The following is a 13,236-nucleotide window of genomic DNA, read 5'->3' as shown; positions in this document are numbered from 1 at the left end:
GAAAATACTGTACATTCGAGTCAAGCCATTGTCAAAGCAGGGTGTTGTTCACAAGCATCCTAGCTTCAAAAAATTAATTTGGAAAGGATACTAAAATTAATTTGACCTGCTGTGAGTTTCTGTTTAAAATAAATTTGAACTGTGCTGGAATTCAAAAGGACGAGTTTGAGTTTAGAAAATCAAGCAGTACAAGTTTAGAATTGTGAAATACAGTTTGTTCCTAAAGCATAAAGATAAGTCTGCAGCTTGGCAGCAATCCAGTTTGAACTTTTCAGAGTCATCTGAGTTAGCTTCAAACTTTGATTAAAGTAGCCAATATTGGAAATTGAAAATTGGTTTGGAGACAAGTGATGGATAAAACCGATGAAATTTGGGGAAAGATACCAAAATAATTTAATAGAGCAAGCTTAAAATGGAGTTTGTTTATTGTGCTTGGAAAAGTTTATTAAATTACCGTAAAGTGACACAATTGTGTACCACGTTTTCCCAGCCCACCCCTCACCCCTTTATTCTCTGCAGAAAAATTCATCCTCCACACAGATTTTGTTTCTTTTATTCCAAACTCTTACACAGCAAATTAAATGAAGTTTCCAGATTTACAGATATGTTAACGGTAAAGTCGCCATGGTCCCAGATGACCAGAGGCTGCTTTCCCCTTTGAGGCGGAGAGCTGACTGGTGATGGTCTAACCTGAGGGTCACCACACCTCAGGGGAGGAGCAAGGTTGAGAAGGTGGGCCTTGCCTTCATGAAAACAGATATGTTAATAGACATGGGCGCGATTTAAGTAAATGGGAATAAAGTCTCATAGCGAGCGCGATTAGCCACTTGTTTCCCAGTACTCGCAATGCAAAGAAACACAATGCTATAAAACGGCACTCGCGTTAGATAGGGGGCCTCAGCAGGGAATGCGTGGCCGCACATAGCTGCGTTTTGTGCACTGAAGAGCTCCGCTCACCAGAACTCCTCAATGTGGCGAGAGATCGGGAATGCTATTTTTAAATGGCACCGCGATCTCTGGAACCCCCAAAGCAACCCCGACACCCCCCAAGCCCCAACATACTATGGAATGTCCTCAACCCGATAGACACTGCGCAAAAAATGCGAGTTTGGCAGTTCCAACCTGGCACCTGGGAAGTGCCCCTGCCAGCTGGCAGTGCCACTTGGACACCTTGGCAGTGCTATATTGGCACCCAGGTGGCAGGCACTGCCAAAGTGCCAGGCTGCCCAGGTGGCACCTCCAATCCTCTGGGAGACCCCCACGAGTGCTGAACTGCCTGATCCCTGTTTGTAGAGACCAGTACAGAGCAGCACTTGTCAGAGATCTCAGAGGCAAAGGAGATATATCCTACGCCTTGGTAATTCGGGAATCTGCACAGTAAAATGATATTAACTATCTCGCTTTAATATGCAGATTTGCTAAAATGTGATTGTGCCCACAATGGGCGGGATTTGCATTGCAATATCTTGAGATCGTGCTAGATCTCATGAGGTATTGCAAGCCCGGGTAAATCCCAGGAGCGGGGTCTCCCCGCTTCTCGCGGCCACTCTGCACCGTGGCCGCAGCGAAGCTGCCTTTTGGGCGCAAAGTGGCCATAAAATCACACCCATTAACTTAGTGGGCTCTTGGCCAGGGCCAGAATAGACTTCATGTGTTGTTTTTAAAACAGGTGATGATGGTTTCCAACACTATCGAAGCCAGCAGTTTTGAGAATTAAAACACAAAATGAAAGGTGTTAACTGATATAAAACCACCATTGATAAATATCTGGATATGAGTTGCTATTTCATGCAATTAAAATGAAATTTACCTGATGTTTATGGGAAGGAACAGCCCAGCAAAATTTCTTGTTACCCGGAATCAGACAAATTTTTTATTTCTGTTTTAAAGGTGATATGAGAAGATTTTATTTTATTTGACTTTAAAGGTTCTCCATGACCCCTGAATGTATAAATCTGGGTATAGATAAACATTCTAATGAGAGGAAAATATAGATGATACGATGAGGTGACAGCTTTCTCTTGGAGATATTTGTGTCTTTGCCTTATAAACCTTTGTAAGAGAACTGAATTTGATAATCTGGCCACCACCTGAGACATTGGGATGGTGATTTATAAGTTTGTGAAGGTGTTTTATGAATGTGAGACTCCAACAAATGATTAAAAAGGGAATTGGAACACCAAAATGAGAATGGTTTGTAACTTGTGAATGAACTAACATACGGTAATAGTACATGGTGCAGCTGCGCTAAAGAATGCGACTTGCTCAGCTACTTGACAAATTGTGCAACATGAAGCGATTAAAATGATGAAGAGTAAGAAAATATTTTTAAATGATCAAGGCACTAACACATATTCTATAGAGAGACTGACTAAGTCAATTAGAGTTAAATTAGAGTAAAATGTTGGCTGTTTGCTGCAGGGTGTGTTTTAGTTTTGTTTTTAGTGTTGTTTTAATGTTGGGTAGGGTTACTGGGTTACGGGGACAGGGTGGAGGCGTGGGCTTAAGTAAGGTGCTCTTTTCAAGGGCCGGTGCAGACTCGATGGGCCAAATGGTCTCCTTCTGCATTGTGAATTCTATGAAATGTATCAACTAAAACTAAAATAATTTTGGATTGGAACAAATGAAGGCTAGGGAGAAATAATACCGAATAAGAATTAACTACACAATGGATACAGGTGAAGGGAGGTGGAGGATCTGAAATTATACTGCAATTATATGTTATCACTGCTTTTATATGCAATTTGCCGCTTCAATTATATGTTATCTAAAAATTAGTTGTGAGAAGAGGAGCATCAAGGGAAGGGAAGTTGGCTACCTTTGGCTAGGCCAAGAGCCAAAAGGGGGACTCTTAGGGGAAATGAATCAATTTAGTAGATCCTGACTTCTAGAATAAAAATCACATGCTCGTGTTATGGGCCAGGGTTTAGAGAACCCCAAAGTGTATCATGGAGTTCACCTGACCCACAACTTTTAATAGATTGTGGTATGGGGAGCACACGGCCCACTCTACAGGTGTGGTACACCAGAAATGGAAAAGTATATTTTAAAGCAAAACAATGTTTATTCTATGAACTCAGGTTAACCTTTTGAAACAAACAGTGAACATCTTAGCAACCATTAATTCAAGTACAACCCCCAATGAATACAACACTAAGTAATCCGTAAGCTGTCTTTTAACATCCAGAAGACTTAAAAAAAAACTTTAAACAGAAGCACATTAGGTTTACATTCGCTACTGAGAACATTTATAATTCTGAATTCACCACATGATCAAGAGATAGTCTTTTGATGGCACAGAGAACAGCAATACACCTGCTTGGTCTGGCTTCAGCTCCAACACTAAAAACAAAACTAAAACACACCCTGCAGCAAACAGCCTAAAACAAAAGTAAAAAGCTGACAGGCAGCCCAGCTCCACCCACTCTCTGACATCACTGCAATAGTAAACACCCATTTCTTAAAGATACTCTCACTACAGATATTTATATGCACACCCATTTATAACATCCATTTCTTAAAGGTACTCTTACATGACACTAGTCAAATGCTTATAGCCCAGTGAACACCCCAAGGAGTTGAAATCAGCAGAACACACCAGCAATGTTGTTTACTGTATTGAGTGCTCTCCCTGAGAGTTCTGTACTACAGGAGAGTGCTGCTTCAGAAGTTTCTCTGGGGTAGTGCTCGCCATGCTTGAATCATGAGTAAACGATTGTAACCTGTACCTGAGTCTCCTGAGGTTAGTTTGTAGAAGTTCATCACAGCAAAACCAATACCTAGTTTGGGCAGGTTGTCTAATGAGGAAAGGTTGGGCAGGCTAGGCTTGTACCCACTGAATTACAAAAGAGTCAGAGGCAGCTTGATTGAAACATATAAGATCCTGAGGGGTCTTGACAGTGTTGACGTGGAACGGATGTTTTCTCTTGTGGAAGAATCTAGAACTAGTGGCCACTGTTTAAAAATAAACGGTGGCCCATTGAGGACAGAGATGAGGAGAATTTTTTTCTCTGAGGAAGCAGAGTCTTTGAATATTTTTAAGGCAGAGGTAGATTCTTGATAAGAAAGGGGGTGAAAGGCTATCGGGCATGGGCAGGAATGTGGATTTGAGGTTGCAATCGATCGGCATGATCTTATTGAATGGCAATGCAGGCTCGAAGAGCCGAGTGGCCTACTCCTCCTAATTCATATGTTCATACATCATTCTTTTTCATACCATTTTATTTAACTTTACTGTTCATTGTTTTTAATCTAACCTAACATACCTTTTTGTGATCCTTTTTGCCCATGAAAATATTTCTCCTACCATTATCTCATACGGTGCTGCCAAACATATTGGAAGTAGAGATAACATTTGTATTGGCTGACAGATTTTAAGGGAATTATTTTAGCCATTTGAGCGTCTGCATTTGAAGATCAACATTGTAATATCTTTAATGCAATCAAGTCAAAACAGGAAGAGGATCTGCAAATGAACTAGCTCATCAGTGACCTACAGACCTAATAATGCAAAGACAATTATTCTTGTCTCAGAAATCTGAAGTGGAACGGTTTTTGTTATTTCTCCTTCCTTCTTCCAGCCTTCATGGGATGAGGGTATCACTGGCACAGTTAGCATTAATTGCCCATTCCTAATGACTCTTTATGAGGATGGCAGTGAGTTGTCTTATTGAACTGCTGCAGCCTGTGTGGTGCAGGCACAGAAACAGAATTCCCAACGATGATAAGCAACGGTGATGTATTTCCAGGTTAGGATGGTGTGAGGGCAGCACGGTGGCCTAGTGGTTAGCACAACCGCCTCACAGCGCTGAGGTCCCAGGTTCGATCCCGGCTCTGGGTCACTGTCCGTGTGGAGTTTGCACATTCTCCCCGTGTCTGCGTGGGTTTCGCCCCCACAACCCAAAAATGTGCAGAGTAGGTGGATTGGCCACGCTAAATTGCCCCCTTAATTGGAAAAAATAATTGGCTAATCTAAATTTATAAAAAGAAAAATAAAAAAAAAAAAGGATGGTGTGCAACTTGGAGTGGAACCTGTAGGTGGTGATATTCTCATGCGCCTTCTGTCCTTCTTGACGGTAGAGGATCTGTCAAGGTTGGAAGATATTGTTGAAGAAGCAAGTTGCTGCAGTGCATTTTGCTTCTGTGGTTGGAACTGTTGCACAGTTCTGTGGTTCGCACAGTTGCTTCACAGCTCCAGCATCCCAAGTTCGATTCCTGCCTTGGGTCACTGTCTGTGTGGAGTCTGCATGTTCTCCCTGTGTCTGCGTGGGTTTCCTCTGGATGCTCCGGTTTCCTCTCTCAGTCCAAAGATATGCAGGTTAGGTGGATTGGCCTTGATAAATTGCCCTTAGTGTCTAAAAAAAGGTGGTGCCATTGGGTTACAGGGATAGGGTGGAGGTGTGGGCTTAGGTAGGGTGCTATTTCCAAGATCCGGTGCAGACTCGATGGGCCGAATGGCCTCCTTCTGCACTTTAAATTCTATGATTCTATGAACTTGTAGATGATACACACTGCAGTCAGGGTAAAGTGTTGGACGCTTGGGGCCAGATTCACGAATGATGTTGTCACTGGAAGACTTTCTTTCTCTTTCCTTTTAGATGAAATTGATGAGAAACTCAATCCCGGGAAAATCCTGAGATATAAATTTTCAGGCTGTGGCTTTCAAGTAGGTTGACTGAGTACATTAAAGTTGTGGCACTGTTCGAACAACGTGCTTGACACCCAACTCTTAAAATTCATTGCTGACAATATTTTACCTTGAATCTCAAGATTGCATTTGTATTAGGTCTACAAATGGTATTTATTTATATAATTAATTAATGTGAATATGCCAAAACCTTGAAAAGGAAATAAATTGTTGGAAAATTGGGTATAAATCTAATTGAAAAATAAATAATTGAGCACTCTAAATTTAAATACTAAATTGCCCTAGGTGGGATTATGGGGACAGGGTGGGGATTGGACCTAGGTAGGGTGCTCTTTCAGAGAGTTGGTGCAGGTTTGATGGGCCAAATGGCCTTCTGCACAATAATTGCTTAAATTTGATACAGATGGGCGGCACATGGCACAGGATTAGCCCTGCTGCCTATGGTGCTGAGGACCCGGGTTCAAATCCCGGCCCTGCATCACTCTCCGTGTGGAGTTTACACATTCTCCCCGTGTCTGCATGGGTGTCACCCCCACAACCCAAAATATGTGCAGGTGAGGTGGATTGACCCGCTAAATTGCCCCTTAATTGGAAATAAATAATTGGGTACTCTAAATTTAAAAAATATATTGGTGCAGTAAGGTTAACCATTCATATTAAATATATTATAGTTGTTTTTATGGAATCCATGAAAGAGGCCATTCGGCCCATCGGGTCTGCACTGGCCCTTGCTCTGATAGAGCACCCTACCTATCCCCCACTCCATGGATATTCAAACTCTCATATCTATGTTGATATTGATCTCTTAACCTTTAATGCTCTTAAATGCAAAATTGTATCACTTTTTTAATGTTAGTTATTCTACATATAGTGTTCTATAAAACCATGCATTCAAAACAATTGCCCCGGCTTGAAAATGTAAGATCTCTGCCATTTGCCCTCTTTAAAATTCCTAATGTATCTTATCGGCACTAGTTACATTTAGATTATGTGGTACAGGAGCAGAATCATGAGGATAAATGTCGGATAGCAGTCATTACGGTGCAGCAAAATCGAATAGTGGGTGGCCTTATCTTTTGGAAATTATCTAAGGAATCTGCTGCTGCAGGAGAGCAGTTTATGTCCATGAAGTCAGTGATCATTCTCACTGGGAAAACAGACTTGGCTGGGACACAAATAAAACATAGTTGAAAACAACATAGAAACACATTTTAAGATATTTAGTTCAGAGAGTAATCATTGTATTTCAAAATTGACCAACCTAAACCTATCACAAATAATGGCCCAGATTTTACATTTAGCGGCAAAGCTCACTGCTGATCTAAGAGAGCTTCTCACAAAGATCTAGTGATTTCTGTTATGCATTTCACCTTCCTTAAATCAGTTTGAATTTGGTTTACAATCAAGGCAACCTGAAACAGCTGCGCCATCAAATCAAGCATATTGAAGCATTCAGATCGACAGCAACCAGGAAATAAATACACTGATATTGCTCCACTTTAAATTAAATTTTTACTGAGAACAATGGTAATTATAAATTCAGTATGCCATTCATACCCCACTTCTCATTCAACAAGATGTTACTTTTGCAAGGGTTTTTACGATGAGACTAACAGCAAAAGTGCTTGTTTTCATCAGTATAGTGATTTCTGTTTGATTACAGTCTTCAGGGAGAAGTGTGGAATCATTCACAGCAACCTCTGGATTTCCACATTCAACTGCACATATGCAGACTCCAGAACTTGCTACCAGTTTCAGGGGAGTAATTATGACAAATGTTGACTGTGTCATTGTCGATACTATTCCAATCTCTGGACCAGTAGAAGATTCTCTCACTCTTGGAAGTAAGTAGGTGAATCCTTTCACCAGCCTTTCATAGAACATAGAACAGTACAGCATTGTGTTAAGGTACCAGCTTCTGGCTGTTGAATGGGAACATAAAATAAAAATATTTTATGGACTGGTTAGAATCTAAATTGTGCGCAAGTAAAAGATGCAGTTAATGCATTTTGGAATGCATTACACATTGATCAAAGAACACATTGTTATGAGGGTTACAGCATGGTAATAAACACTAACTAGTGCTAGAAAAGGACTATGACTACATCTTGTTATTAATCTTGTTATTTCTCAGCCTATTTTCCAAATCTGTCTTCGCTCCTTTACACCTGATTAGCTGGCTCTTCATTGCAGCTCCCTTGCATCCTGCAGCCCCCCCCCCCCCCCCCCCAACAGTCAGCCCCACCACCCTCAGCAATTAGGAACATGTGCATGTTGCAATTTTTGGTGAATTCCTAACACATCGCTGTGTTCTCTTACAGTTTTCTTTCAAAATCAGCTATGGAAATTATTCAACTTGTGTGGAAAAACCAGATACAGGACTTTGAATAGTTTACTGAAAAATAAAATAATTACTGAGCTGGGTGTGAACTGAAGGCCTGACACTAATCAGTAGCTTTTCTTTATTTTTTTCATGGGACTGTGAGCATTGCCGATAAGGCCAGCAGTTGTTTGCATCTCTAATTGCCCTTGAGAAGGTGGTGGTGAGATGTCCTGAACCACTGCCACCTGCCTGATGTAGGTAGACTCGCAGTGCTGTCTGAAAGGGAATTTCAGGGTTTTGTCCGTGACAGTGAAGGAACAGTTCCAAGGGTGGTGTGTGGCTTGGAGGGGAACTTGCAGGAGGTGGTAATATTCTTTTATTGAAGCTATGATTCTTGTTTTATCAATTCGGGTAGATGATTTGTAGACCACCTTTGTTTAATAATTCCTCACTATTTATAGGTGGAGCTTGCAGAGATCTGTGCAAAGTGTGAACGCTACATCGGCACTGAAGGTGGGGGTATGGACCAGTCTATTTCATTCCTGGCAGAAAAAGGAACGGTGCGTAACTTTTAAATTCCAAGTTTGTTCCACATATTAATTCATTTCACATTAAAAAGAGGAAACATAAGCACAATTTTAGAAAACAGAAATTTACTAGTATCAAGATTTTTCCAATTTATTAAACTCTGTCGCACAAGTGGTTAAACTGAAGTCAGTAAAGAGACCTCTGCACCATTAAATTGCTTTTTTCAGGCCTGAAATACATCTGACAGCAAACTGACCGCAGACAGTAGGGCATCCCAGTCAGCCATCTTGGGTTCCTACACATGTTAACTGAAGGGGTCAAAGTCGTAATTAAAGTAGAAATTGGACAGTGCTGAATGGAGCAGGCACTAGCGCCCCCCCCCCCCCCCCCCCACACACACACACACACACACACACACACACACACACACACACAAAACCTGGCAATCTCGTATTGACCTACCAGCCAACCCAAATTGGTATCTTGAAATTGGCAAGTGGCCTCTGGGGTTGTGACAAACGCTGGCCCATTGGTAATGCTGAAATGAGACCAGGGTAATAATTTCAGGCGACCTTCAGTCCAGCATCTCAGATGTGCTTTGCTGTTAAGCTAACTGATTTCTCTCCATTGCATCCTAAAATCCTCAAGGAAACGAGGGGAGACATAAGCCGCACTTACAGTTCTTACATTACATCTTGGGATTGGACTATGAAGAATACTTTCACTAAATGAATCTGGCAAGTTAAAGACTAATTACTGCCTAGTACTGGAGCAGGTAAATGTCTGGGAGCATTATGCAACAGGCTGTTGATACTCAACCGAAGAGCAGCGGGTCACTCACTCGCTATTATTCTGCTTGATTTCTTTGAGAAGGTAATAGAACTTGTAAATTAGATCTACGTAGTGGAAGCTCTTTATTGAATTTGAGGTCTTTGATAAAGTTCCATAGTGTGATATTTTCAAAGAAGGTTAAAGCTCATGAAGTTCATATTTGTTTAGCCAGTTGGGTTGACGCGTAGTTTTACGGTGTGAAGCAAAGGTGGTCATAAATGCTTTGGCTGGAGCAATGATGACTAAATTTGAGCATACGTCCATTTTACACCTAACGCTGCTTACAGCATTTGTAACTGACTAAATGATCGGGCAGGGAATGACATTTATTGAGGGGGTTGAACGGTGGCAATGTCGGGATAGATAGTCTAGAATTTTGCTTGATTACCTTTAGAGAGTGGGGAGTACTTTTGTCGAACGTGCCCTGAAAAGGTTGAATAAATGGGATAAAGTCCATGTTAGGGCATATTGTATGTAGCCGTTGGACTATATACAGGAATTTCACACTACCCAATATTCTTTCCCTCTACCTTCCTGAGCAAAAAGTAATTTTAATACTGTATTTTTAACAATTTCTTATGTTTGTATTAAATTGTATTTTGAGCACTTTTCGTTGATTTGTCTTTTGTAGCTTGTAGGGATCATAAGTGGAGGATCATTACTATTTGAACAACCTTTATGATGGAGCACACAAAAAACTGCAAAATTGGCTGTGGTTTTTAAAATCATAATTCCAGTGTGAACAGTGACTGAGCAATATATAGTGTTACCTTCAGTAGGCATACAATAGGGATATTCTCAATAGAAATGTTACTGCAGTCACGCTAATCTCTTACACAAGACTTGGCAAGTTGTATAGCACTTGGCAACAACACTAGCTGAAAGCATCTCTGTTCTGCAGCCCTAGCAATCATGATAGTGTATTTCTTTCCCATTTTTAAATTCAGATTCAGGCAGTGCGTGATCTTCCAATATGCAATTTAAATCACATGGAGTGGAACGTTGGGTCAATTGAAAGTTCTCCAGTGTTTGTAGAACCCATTTATGCCAGGTTACTCATAATACATCTGCTCTTTGCTGGCATTTTTACTCAGATTCAGAAGAACAGGGCCATATGGAAAAGATAAACATAAACACATCTTTCCCAGTTCTGCCCAAAATTTGACACACAATATTCTCCTACTGAAAATGCTGACTCATGCTGTAGTCCTGATTTCTTTCCTGTATCTAACTCGAGTACTAATTCTTCTTGTGTGAGCCCAGAGTGTGACCTGGGAGGCTATTTGACTGAAGAAGTCATTACAGCTGATCTAATCTGGCTCTCACTTCACATCCATGTCGATACAATTTTCAGGAGGATCCACTGGAAGCATACATCCTGGGGTTACCACTGAACTGGACTAGCCATACTAATACTGTGGCTACCAGAGCAGGTCAAAGGCTAGGGATCCTATGGCAGGTAACTCACCTCCTGTCCCCTCCTCAACCCAGCCACCATCTACAAGGCACAAATCAGGAGTGTAATGGAATGCACTCCACTTGACACCATCTATGACAAAGCAGTCCGCTTGATTGGCATTCCATCCATACACATTCATTCCCTCCACCACCAACACACTGTTTCAACAGTATCTACAAGATGCCCTGCAGCAACTCACCAAGGCTCCTTTGTGAGCATCTTTCAAACCCACGACCACTACCATCTAGAAAGGACAAAGACAGCAGATATCTGGGAACCTCACCATCTGGAGGTTTAGCTGGTTTAGCTCACTGGGCTAAATCGCTGGCTTTTAAAGCAAACCAAGCAGGCCAGCAGCATGGTTCGATTCCCGTACCAGCCTCCCTGGACAGGTGCCGGAATGTGGCGACTAGGGGCTTTTCACAGTAACTTCATTGAAGCCTACTCGTGACAATAAGCGATTTTCATTTTCATTTAATTTCAAGTCATTCACCATCCCGACTTGGAAATATATCGCCTTTCCTTCACTGTCGCTGTGTCAAAGTTCTGGAACCTCCTACTTAACAGCACTGTGGGTGTACCTACACCTCTCAAGGACTGCAGCTCACCATCACCTTCTGAAGGGCAACTAGGGATGGGCATTAAATGCTGGCCTAACCAGCGACGCCCACATCCATAAATGAATTTTAAAAAAGAATACCAGGATGGACAATACTGGGAGCACTAATATAGAGAATAGTAAGTTAATATGTGATGCTGGAGAAAGTAATGACTTTTAAATCAGGGTTTCTGTGCATGTATGTGAATACATGGATCGTATAATAAATAAGGTTGTGGAATTACAGGCTCAGATTCTGTTGTGGATATGACAATAACAGAGAGCTGGCTCAAGTAAGGGCAGGACTAGGTGTTAAATATTCCTGGCTACAAGGTGTTCAGAAAACAGGAAAAGAGGAGGGGCGACAGTATTGGCTGAGGAGAGCATTGCAGGGCTGGAGAAAGGGATCTCCCAAAGGGCTCAAGAATCAATTTGGTCAGATCTAAGGAAAAAAGGGTCCAATTACATTGCTTTTAAAAAAAAATAATTTTCATTCAAATTTTCACAAGTATCAATAACAAAAAATACTAAGAAAAGAAAGAACAAAACCCACCCCCCGTGTATACAAAAAGGAAGAAATAAATTTACGTCCGTCATTAGCAAAGAACAAATATACACGTCCCTTCAGCCCAAAACAAAGAGACGACCCCCCCCCCGACGAACCCCTGCACTGATCAACTTAGGGCAAATTTCACCCTCTCCAATTTAATAAACCCCGCCATATCGTTGATCCAGGCCTCCACGCTTGGGGGCCTCACATCCTTCCACTGAAGAAGAATCCTCTGCCGGGCTACTAGGGACGCAAAGGCCAGACTGCCAGTCTCTTTCGCCTCCTGCACTCCCGGCTCCTCTGCAACCCCAAATATTGTGAGCCCCCAGCCCAGTTTGACCCTGGATCCTACCACCCTCAACACCGTCCTTGCTACGCCCTTCCAAAATTCCCCCAGCGCTGTGCATGCTCAGAACATATGGGCATGGTTTGCTGGGCTCCCTGAGCACCTAATACACCTGTCCTCGCTCCCAAAAAACCGGCTCATCCTTCCCGGTCATGTGAGCCCTATGCAGCACCTTAAACTGTATGAGGCGAAGCCTCACACAAGAAGAGGAGGGGTTTACCCTTTCTAGGGAGTCTGCCCACGTCCCCTCCTCAATCTCCTCACCCAACTCCTCCTCCCATTTACCCTTCAGCTCCTCCACCGAGGCCTCGTCTACCTCCTGCATCACTTGGTGCGTTGCCAAGATCCTCCCCTCTCCAACCCACACCCCCGAGAGCACCCTGTCCTGGACCCCACGTGGCAGCAAGAGGGAACTCTGCCGCCTGACAAATGTCCTTACCTGCATGTACCTAAAGGTGTTCCCCGGGGGAGCCCGAACTTCCCTTCCAGCTCACCCAGGCTTGCAAACTTCCCGTCTACAAACAGGTCCCTCAACCTCCTAACACCTGCCCTGTGCCAACTCAGGAACCCGCCGTCAATTCTCCCCGGGACAAACCGGTGGTTCCCCTGTATCGGGAACCCCATCGAGGACCCCACCTCCCCCCTGTACCGTCTCCATTGCCCCCAAATTGTGAGGGTAGCCGCCACCACCGGGCTCGTGGTATACCTCGTTGGAGGGAGCGGCAGCGGCGCCGTTACCAGCGCTTCCAGGCTCGTGCCCACACAGGACACCATCTCCATCCTCTTCCATGCTGTCCCTTCCCCCTCCATCACCCACTTACGCAGCATCGCTGCGTTGGCTGCCCAATAATACCCACAGAGGTTGGGCAGCGCCAGCCCCCCCTATCCCTGCCCCGCTCCAGGAACACCCTTCTCACCCTCGGGGTCATGTGCGCCCACACAAACCCCGTAATG

General features: G+C 43.0%; 1 protein-coding gene across 3 annotated transcripts in view; it reads left to right on the top strand.

Moving 5' to 3' along the window:
- The window catches only part of galk2 (galactokinase 2), a 208,299-nt gene that overhangs the window by 101,323 nt on the left and 93,740 nt on the right, over positions 1–13,236 (top strand). For all 3 annotated transcript variants that reach the window (XM_038813254.1, XM_038813256.1, XM_038813255.1), the window contains one exon: positions 8,432–8,530. In XM_038813254.1, coding sequence (XP_038669182.1) covers positions 8,432–8,530 — 99 coding nt within the window. The remainder of the gene's footprint in view (positions 1–8,431; positions 8,531–13,236) is intronic.

Source organism: Scyliorhinus canicula, chromosome 12 (genome assembly GCF_902713615.1).
Source record: "Scyliorhinus canicula chromosome 12, sScyCan1.1, whole genome shotgun sequence".
NCBI lineage: Eukaryota > Metazoa > Chordata > Chondrichthyes > Carcharhiniformes > Scyliorhinidae > Scyliorhinus > Scyliorhinus canicula.
Note: the sequence above shows the minus strand (reverse complement) of the source record. Positions and strands in the feature narration are given on the sequence as shown.